Genomic DNA, 10,264 nt, shown 5'->3' on the forward strand with positions numbered 1-10,264 from the left:
TTTGCCGTCCACCATTTTGGCCACTATTTAATCGTGACCTCACTATATTAACCATAAACCCACAGAGCGGCGAACATCGAAGCATTAATGTTCCAAAATATTCGTGTTTTTGTTACCGTTGACCATTTGCTACTCACTAGAGCTGTATATATGGACAGCCGTTACGACCATGTGGGTGCGGCATCTTTTTAGCACGGAGCGTTCCCGCCCTTTTCTTCCACCTCGGTCGCATCACTCCTTTTGGTTTGCATAAGACATTACGTACACCTCTTCGGCTCTTCCATCGTCAACGACCCCACTTCTACCACATACAGGCGGTGTTGATGATCCATCGCGACCTCATCTGTCTCTTCCTTATTGTCAATCCTCACCTTTTGGCCTTCCTCAAGGCCTTGAGCACTCCTGGAAACCTAGGGGAGATGCACATTTCTGAAATCTAAACAAATAGGTCCAATGCATAGTTCGCCGAGGCCAAAGATATAAGAGGATGTACAATAATCCTTTGCAAGGAGTGTAAGCATTTCTTTTCTCATATCAATACTTTCTCTCCGGGAGACCGTCGTACGATACCATTCTCGCCGAATCATCGACGCGTTAACACAAAAGCTCCAGTAGATTATCCTTTTCCAGACCAAAGTTGTCCAGGAGGGGATTTTCAAGCATTGCTCGTATGAACTTTGGGCCCTTTCTCTTTTCTTCCCAAACCCAAACCCCAAACGAACGCGAGAAGAGAACCTCCTTTCCTTTATTGCGCCCGGTACAAAAACGAGACCAAAAGCGAAGGAGAGAGAGAAAAGACGACAAAATCTCCACTCCCCACCCACCCACGCCGCTCCACACCCCTCGTTTTCACTGCTGCAGGAAAGAAAGGCGAAGCGGCTGCCCGTCTCGCCCTTCTGCTCCACAGACAACTCGGATCCCATCATCCAAATCCCGCCCCCCAGTCTTCGTCGACGCTGCACGACGCTCCCGAGCGCCCTGGAGCCACTGGCGCGGAGTCGGGGAGAGACGGAGCAGGGATGGACCCTGAGAAGCGCGGCTACAAGTTCCGTATCCTTTTTCTTTGCTTATGCTTCCAGTTGTTTTTTTGGATTACCCCTGTTCTTGATCCGATTCAGCTCACGGGGGAAAGAAGCAAGTGTTTCTTGAAGTAATCTAATCGGGGTAGGGCGTAGGCATTTGCGCAGGCAGTGGGAGAGTATTATTCCTCCAAATGTCTGTTTGCGGTTAGTTTTTTAAGCGATGGAGGTAGGTTCTGTGGAAAAGGATTTAGCAGTTTCTCTCTTTCTCGAGGATCTACGCGAACGAGGGCATCCATTTCTTGAAGTAACTAAGCTAAAACTTGAGGGTTTGCAACTTTCCCCTTTTGCCTCAATCTAGGTTAGCAATGCCAGATTATTCAAATGTACTTTACCTTCGAAGCAACTATAACTAAATACTTCCTCTCAAAAAGGAGAAAAACTGTTCAGGCGAAAAAACAGTTCTCTTTTTTTGGTAATTTAACCCATCTGCACAAAGTTTAATTGACAGCCAATCAAAATTTGGAAACTGCTAGCATGTCTGCAATTTTGCATGCTCAAGCTTGACTTCTCCTTAACTTGGAATACCAAATTAGAGGAGTTTGTGGCGCACGATGCTGATGTGAGGTCCTTGGCCATCGGTAAGAAGACGAGCCGTGTGTTCATCACTGGTGGCAATGATCGCAAGGTCAACCTGTGGGCCATCGGCAAGCAGACACCCCTCCTGGTTTGTGCCCTATGGGATTGTGACATGATACTATAGTTCTCTTTTGCTACTTTAGAATTTCACTCACGTTGTGTTTTCCAATGGGCGTCTATTTTTTGCACAGAGCTTGTCGGGCCACACAAGCTCGGTCGAGGCTGTGGAGTTTGATACAGCAGAGGTGCTTGTGCTTGCTGGCTCATCAAACGGCTCCATCAAGCTCTGGGACTTGGAAGAAGCTAAAGGTGCTTATATAAGGCCCCAAGAAGCGGGTTATATCGGATGACTTACCTTTTCCACTCTTATTTATTTATTCATTGTTAAACAGTTATAGAAAATGGCATTATATATTAATCTAGAAAAAGAAAAGAAAATGGCATTATATTCTACGATATGTTTGTGTGTTCATGACAGAAATTCTATATCTGATACAAATGGAAACATGCTGTCAGAGTGGGTCACATTATATTTCTGAGTGGCCCTAGTAATATAGATGCAGGCACCTTCAAATTCTTTGTCAAAAGGTCTTCTGTGAATATTTGAAACATGTATGCACTAGTATTTTGGATGAATAGCTTAATGGACCTAACATTGTCAATTCAGCTGAAGGCATAAGTTTTTATTTTTTGGGCGCAAGGGGTGTTTCCTAACTACCATGCTTTTTGTTAGGAACCTGTTATTAATCCTGAAAACTATGCTTCGGGGAATCTTTTTATCGAAAAGGGGGAAGATGCTTTGGTGAACCTAGATATCTGATTATTGTTTTCAATTGAAATGCAGTTGTGCGCTCTCTCACTGGGCATAGATCAAGTTGCACTGCTGTTGAATTCCATCCATTTGGCGAATTTTTTGCATCTGGTTCATCAGATACAGATCTCAAGATCTGGGATATAAAGAAGAAAGGATGCCTTCATACATATAAGGGCCACAGCGGAGCAATTAAAACGATCAGATTTACACCTGATGGGCGATGGATTGTCACCGGTGGAGAAGATAACATTGTGAAGGTGTGGGATCTGACAGCTGGAAAGCTTCTGCATGATTTCAAGTTCCACAGTGGAGAAATCCGGTGCATTGATTTCCATCCTCAAGAATTTTTGCTTGCAACAGGTTCCGACTTTTCCTTTGAAGAGTTGAGATTTTTGAAAATATCGTCTTTTTTTTTGGATAACACAAACCATTCAGAATTCTAATTTTAAGAAGCCATTAAACCAAATCGTTTATCGATCGTTTTGTGTGGCTAAGAGCAAATTTTTCTATCCAAGAAATCCCATTTCAATTGTGTAATAGTTAGAAACATCATTTTTGGTAAGAAAAATATGTACTCTTGATGGACTTAGCTATAGCAAGTGAAGTTTTACGAAGCTGAGGAACATTCTCACGCAGTTTACTGTTATTTTCCAGGCTCGGCAGATCGAACTGTGAAGTTCTGGGATCTTGAAACCTTTGAATTGATAGGTTCCGCTGGACCCGAGGTATTTGCAAGTGCTTTTCTTATACTGGGTTAATTCTTGCACAAATCTAGCTCCGTCAGTTAATAAATCATAAACCATGGCTCCTCAATTACTTTGTATGCAATATGCATGGTAACCAAGTATACATGCTCACCCACAGTTTTCCTTCACATCAATTTCTTCTCAAATAGCACCAAAAACTTCTTTGAAAACAAGTTTAAGGAGAAGAAATTTAATTCGATTTGATGCCACCCCTTTTCACATTTTCTTATGATTGATTCTTTGAGTTATTTTCAGTGGATGCTCTTATATCTATTTTGAAGTCACTCTGTTTTGCATTTGTTTTTGTTCCTGTATTAAGAACAGTGTTAGTTGATGGGCACACGTATCTTCCCTGTTCTAATATCATTTACTTTACGCTCACCTTCATTTGCAGAGTACTGGTGTACGTTCTACAGTTTTTCACCCAGATGGAAAGACCCTTTTCTGCGGGCTAGATGAAAGCTTAAAGGTAGGTCTGATTTTCACACGTTCTATTGATATTGCGATATTGGTTGCTTGGCGCTTGCTGACTATACCGGCATTTTTAGGTATTCTCTTGGGAACCGATAAGATGCCATGATGCTGTTGACATGGGGTGGAGCAATTTAGCGGACCTTAGTATTTATGAAGGAAAACTCTTGGGATGCTCATACCATGAACACCGTGTTGGTGTTTGGGTTGCTGATATATCAGTAAGTGTCACTCTTTGTGTGCAATATGTATTTTCGTGTATGTCCTAACTTTGTTCTTTTGACCCAGCTCATTGGACCCTATGCTCTTGGTGTTTTGCCGAAAGCAAATTTTTTTGCTGAGCTTGTCTCAATGGATGATAATCCTGTGAAATCGAATGATACCACTGTGAAGTCCATTCGAACTGTAGCAACGCCACATCCAAAAAACTCGTACAAAGTCCAGGAGTCTGGAATTGGTATGGCTTTAAACCATTCATATATTTTAATTATGCATTGAAATGTCTTACTTCACATAAGTACTCTATAGTGAATACTAATAATCTCTCCCTCCTTCTATGATAGCAGCTGAAAGCGGAGTTCGCGGCTCACATTTAATTCCTGCAAGTACGGAGAAAATAAAGAAAGATAAGAGTAGCACCATTCCTCGAAGACCTGATTCATTTGTCAAACCATCTACTCCATTGCGGCATGTGAAGCTGGATAGTCCATCCACCAATAAAAAATCTGCAGAACGCAATTTCAGACAGAGGGACATGCCATTGTTATCTCGTACAGGGATATCTAATACTTCTTCAACCACTAAAAGATTTCACCCCACAGAGTCGGTAACTGTGAAAGATATATACACTACCCCGCAGGCTGTTTCTGTGCCTGTTGTCGTATCCAGAGACATTTTAGAGGACAAAACAGCAGGCAATGTTAATAGAGGAATTGCAGGTAGAGCCACAGTCATAGATGATTTTCACACTCCTGTTCACTTAAGAAAACCTTTTCCTAGTGGTGGTGCTGGTGATAGTGTCAGCTCAGTAAGATCCGTGCTCACTGAGCCTGATGTTTGCTCGGAGGGTTTCTCTGGCTTAAAGTTCTCCTTTGGACTAAGTCAATATGGCAAGAAAGAAGGATCGGATGGTACAGATAAAGGAGATATTACACAAATAGCAGAAAACATGGACAGAGTAGTGTCATTGGAGCATCCGGTGCAGTCAAATGATGACAAGTGTATAGCTCTTTTTTTCTTAGTTCTTAAGCATTGCCTGCAATTTTTCTTATTTTGTGATTTAACATTACAACGCTTTTCACAGCAGCATTTGAACCACCATGCTCAACGACAGAACCATCCAGGGTCAAATATGTTAGAGGAGGTGCGTGTGTATATTAACTGATGTTATCAAGGTCAGTCTTGCATCCACCCTGAAACTTGAGTTTATCTATAATGATACTATTAACTCCTTTTGCAGTAGCCGTGCCACTAGGGAAAACTAAGTCTCTTGTTGAGAGGTTTGAAAAGAGAGAGAGTTCTAGCATTGACTGTTCATCACCAACTGGCTCTTGCAGTGACCACATAGCAAGAGCTGACAGCCCTCCCACCAGTTTGGTATGTGCCAGTGTTTTTTTGCTACAATTAACTTCAACATGATTTATACGATTCGTTAGTAGCGTATTAATAGAAGTTCAATGTTAAAGAACTCCTTACCTAGTCATTTTATTTAATCCTAAGAATCTGCATTTGGACAATGTATTCACTTTTCTAACTTCTATATTGATTAAACCATTCTGTAGCTATCCTGGATCTTATTTAGTTCTCAATGAATAATTTCATGGATACTTTAGTTTTACATGTCATAACTATGTAAAAATTTAAATCCCAAGTCCCCACTTCATGTTCAGAAACCAGATAAAAGATGCATGGCAGCATGGGGGCAATCAACGATTTAATATTTTCTGGTCTTGCAGTATGTCAGTATGATATTGGGAGACTGCAGCCATAGTATTGTTAGAAACTATGTAGAGAATACAAGCTAAACAAATACGACCATACTATTTCTTCACCTTTGTTGTTTAATACCCTCTAGTGTTTGCGGCATTTCTTTTAGCTGTTCGATTTATTTTGTTGTGGTGATTTTAATGGACAGGCAGGACCAATTCAGGGATATGAAAAGGACTTGTCAACAGTGGAAGAAGTGATGACTCCGATTGATCTGGTGCGGAACCATGAAGAATTCATAAATGTTGTAAAATCTCGGTTGACAAAGCTAGAGGTGATCCTTCTGTTCTTTGCTTGCAGACCTTTGTTTCTTATTACTAGCTCATAAAACTTACATCAGACGGATGATCTTGTGAATCTTCTAGTTTACTTGTGCGTCTAACATGTGGGTAGCTCACATTATTTTGCAGTTTACTACATATGCACAACTCTTTCGATTTTCTTCTAAGAACTTTGGCTTAAGTCCCTTGGGACTAGATAAATGACTCGTTTGGCATTCCTAGGAACCTATGAATATATGAAATATGGCTCAGATATCAGTGCAAGTTACGCGCTACTCAGAAATTGCGCTTTAGGGGAATTTGTGCCATTGGAGGATGCCATGTACTGGAGATGTTGGAATTTGGTTAAACTTTCTGTATGCTCTTCAGTACACCTAGTAAAAGAATTCTGAAAAGGAGCGAATCCTTTTGCATCGGTTGATGCACACAGCTGCAATTAGAGATCTTAACATAAAAACATTTATTTATTTTCATATTTTTTATAAACAATGACATTTAGTCTGCTATCTTTCGCTTGTACGGCTGTGTATGGAATTAAATATGTTCTTGTAAAGTACTCCCTCCAATCCATAATAAGTGTCTTAGAGTTAGTACAACTTTGTACTAAGTTAGTACAAAATCTGAGACACTTATTATGGATCGGAGGGAGTAATGTTGACCAATCACCAAAAAATATATTTGTAATGGACAAATAATACTCTTATGCTGATGTCTTCAGATGATGCGGCATGTGTTCAACCAAAATGGTATCAAAGGAGCAATCACTGCAGTGGCAAAGTTACCAGATATCGCTGTAAGTTTTTCCCTGAGATGTATGATGGTTGTTCTTGATGTCTTCACATTCTTCTTTTGGTTACTAATGGTCGAGTTTGTACAGGTTCAAGCTGATGTTGTTAGTACTCTCAAAGGGAAGCTTGGTCTTTTCAACCTAGATATTTTCTCAGGCTTTCTGCCTGTTCTTGCAGGGTTACTGAACAGCAGGACTGAAAGGTAATATATTGCATATAAAATTTCATTGCGTGCTGGCTCTTGTTGGGCTGTGTGGTAATTGTATAGTAAACTAGCGGTTCGGCGCACACTGGACGGCTAGATTTTATTTTGACCACCTTTTGTGTTGCTACATATTTGTATTGAAATTTAGAAAATTACAACTTGACATTGTAAAATCATTATGTTTTGTAGAAAATATATTCATTTCTTCCCATTAATATCGCTCTCAGATAATTGTGTTCCATTGGATTTTTGTTTTGCGGTATATTTAAATTTCATAGCATAAACACATTTTATTTTTAAGTGTTTGTTTCAAAGTTAATCTGTATTATCTCTTGGTACGTGTAAGGGCTCATGGGCCATAGTATTTACCTTCTATACAGGCTATTGTGATCGATTGATGTTCTTGATTTGCACCGATGCTGCCTACACTAATTACTGCTCATCCTAGTACTCATGAGAAACAAATACATGGTTGGTTCTGACCAATCTTGTTTATGCACTGGCCAGGGGATAACCAGAGGGTGTAAATTAGTACTCCATCGGTTCCAAAATGTAGGGCATTTAACTTTTGCTGAGTGTCAAACTTTCTAAAGTTTACCGATCTTATTCTCAAAAAACATCAACCTACGGAGCCAAATGAAGATCATTAGATCTATTGTGAAATATATTTTCATAGTATCTTGGTTTTACACTATATATATTGATATTTTTTGCTATTAGCTTGGTCAAACTTTAGAAATTTTGACAGTCAACAAAAGTGATATGCCCTACATTTTGGAACGGAGGGAGTATGATTTATTACCGAATGATGTGCTATTGTAGAGCACAATAAAGTTGTATTTACATGCGTACTCGGATGACCGTATTAGATCCGAAGGTTCCTCTGTCTCCAATGTCTAAAAAGGTTGTGCAGGCCCAACCATAATAATGCAGGGCCGCTTGAGTAACTCCTCAAGTCACTCGAAAAACACTACTATCTACTAAAAAAAGTTTGCTGTCCGATTAGTGGCCGGCCAAGGAAAAGGAAGACATCGCCGCTGGCCATCGAATCTTTGTTTATGGGTATACAGCTTGTTTCCTCTTTCCTTATCGGTCCGCAGGCAGTATACGTACATGGCGTATTAGATCACGTATAATTCCTAATCTTTTAAATATTAACCGTTAAAATTTATATTGATGGTGGATATATTTTTACATATGTGAACGAACGTCGTGGCTTCTTGTCCTCCAGTTCCTAATCTATTCTCCCCAATATCTCTCTCTTCCTTTAGCAAATGAACTATACGCCGATAAAACAACAAAATAAAAATTAGTATTGGAAAGCTGAGCCATGCATGCTAGGAAAGATATGAAAGGTTAGTGAATATAACTCAAGAACACACACGAAAACAATAACGTACGTGCATACCTGGCTGCCTCGATGAAAATCATGCAACCCTAGTTGTTCAATCCGGGAACTCCTTAATAGCTCAACCGGAAACTCCTTAATAGCACTTTTTTTAGAGTTTTGTTCGTATTAGAATTGCTGAATTGATACTCTGTACCAAGCGGCAATCAATGTCCGGATGCATACGTGACAAACTAATTTGGTTGGGAACCTATGCCACGTCCTATCTATGTAGCGTGTTATTACATGCAATCTTTCCTGTTATAATTAGAATCCAGCATGATCTAATGGTGTAGATAATTTAGCCTATGTGGACGCACGTGCTGGCTTCTTGTCCTCCTGTTTTAATTATACAACTCACATGCACATCTACCCATGCAAGCCCAAGAGGATGCCGATGTACTCGTGTGCCTTCTTACAACTCTCTACTATTGGTACAGAACATCATGGAATGTTTTTCAGATCCATATTATATCCTGCAATATGTGAATGACTGAATCATCCTTCTTTTTTTTACGGAAAGCTTTAGGTCATCAGACCTATTGCCATTTTATTAAATAGTAAAATATGTACAAAATGAATAGAAAAAAGAAGAAATCATCTAAAGCTATCTATCCAGGTTTTGAAACCCTGGTATTTTTTTTCTTTTTGCTCTATGGAAGACCAGATTCAGTTTGTCCTTGAAAAGCCTTTTACATCTGTAGAGTGAGGGCCGAATTCCATTGAATATGAACTCCTTACGGGTCTTCCAGATGCTCCATGTGACAAGCGTGGAGATCTCCATGTGAAATGGGAGTTTGATTTCCTGCTTGATATCTTCAATGTTTTCATGACTGAATCATGCATTTATTGACATCCTAGAATAGAACGATGATTAGTTTAACAGTAACTATTATGCCTTATGATTACTTTGCCTCAAATTTGCAGGCATGCTATCGTTTCTTTAGAACTATTATTGGATCTTATTAAGGTTTTTGGACCAGTTATCCGTTCAACATTGTCAGCTAGTTCAACTGTTAGAGTAGATATCCAGGCTGAACAGAGGTATGCTCATTAACCTTCCTTCCAGTTAGACTGTCCTAAATTAGCCTAGCTGTGAACTAGTTCTGTTAATGAAAAACAAGGCATTGACCAACCTCTCTGATTTAATACAGGTTGCAGCGTTGCACCCGGTGTTTTAACCATTTGCAAAAGATTCTGCAAGCTCTACACCCGTTGATTATGTAATTTTTTCACTCCCCTTCATCGGATGCTGCCAGTTGTTATCATGCATGTTCTTGTACTGCTTTGTGTACCGCTGACATTCCGCTACTATGAGCAAGAAGCCTATCTGACTTCCGTAATTTCTCCTTTTCCTTTCGCACAGGCGGGGTGGTCAATCGGCACAACTTGCTGAAGAACTAAACATGTCTCTGCAAGACCTGGTGGTGTTCTAAAATCAGCTGGAAGTTCATTCGCCAATTTTCCCCATTTGTTACGACAGAGTGATACTGTCAGAGTAGATACCATTCTTTTTGGCCTCCCGAAAAATCGCCATACAGTTGTAATCTTCTGTAATTGTGTTTTGGCTCGGGTTGGACCTGGCAACTGTTCCCTGTTGTACATGTGAGCTTGGCTGTGCATCAGTCTGTAATTAACCTGATTTTACTGCATGGACAGCCCCGAACAAGGGAGTGGAAATGGAATGAAAGAAAGTTCTGCTAGTTAGTTTGATTTTGTCTTCACATTCTGTGGCCTTTGTTCAATCTACCATTGGCCGTCTGGTCGAAATCTTGAAAACAAACAGCTACGGTAGGGATGTTTGACTAAATAGTATTTGACGTAATCACCAGCTTGCTTGTTAGAACTGCACATCTGAAAACTTTCGAGGTCTGGAGTCATCCTTAGGTGCTAAGAAAACAATTCAGTGCAGTCTGTCGGCAGCTGGC

The 10,264-nt window shown here is 40.1% G+C and overlaps 1 protein-coding gene across 2 annotated transcripts; it reads left to right on the plus strand.

Moving 5' to 3' along the window:
- Positions 1-793: 793 nt before the first annotated feature.
- LOC100821384 (katanin p80 WD40 repeat-containing subunit B1 homolog) lies at positions 794-10,049 on the plus strand. Of its 2 annotated transcripts, none has more exons than XM_010234131.3 (17): positions 794-1,050; positions 1,616-1,746; positions 1,850-1,967; positions 2,503-2,832; positions 3,127-3,197; positions 3,613-3,687; positions 3,767-3,910; positions 3,978-4,146; positions 4,253-4,909; positions 4,993-5,052; positions 5,149-5,285; positions 5,824-5,949; positions 6,675-6,749; positions 6,834-6,946; positions 9,264-9,380; positions 9,491-9,559; positions 9,703-10,049. In XM_010234131.3, the coding sequence occupies exons 1-17, from the start codon at positions 1,020-1,022 to the stop codon at positions 9,770-9,772; spliced, it is 2,493 nt and encodes an 830-aa protein (XP_010232433.1). In that variant the 5' UTR covers positions 794-1,019; the 3' UTR covers positions 9,773-10,049. The 2 variants fall into 2 exon arrangements, with proteins under 2 accessions (XP_010232433.1, XP_014755115.1); XM_014899629.2 differs by having other exon boundaries at positions 4,996-5,052.
- Positions 10,050-10,264: the final 215 nt, after the last annotated feature.

The sequence above is a fragment of the Brachypodium distachyon genome, chromosome 2 (assembly GCF_000005505.3).
Source record: "Brachypodium distachyon strain Bd21 chromosome 2, Brachypodium_distachyon_v3.0, whole genome shotgun sequence".
NCBI classification, from domain to species: domain Eukaryota; kingdom Viridiplantae; phylum Streptophyta; class Magnoliopsida; order Poales; family Poaceae; genus Brachypodium; species Brachypodium distachyon.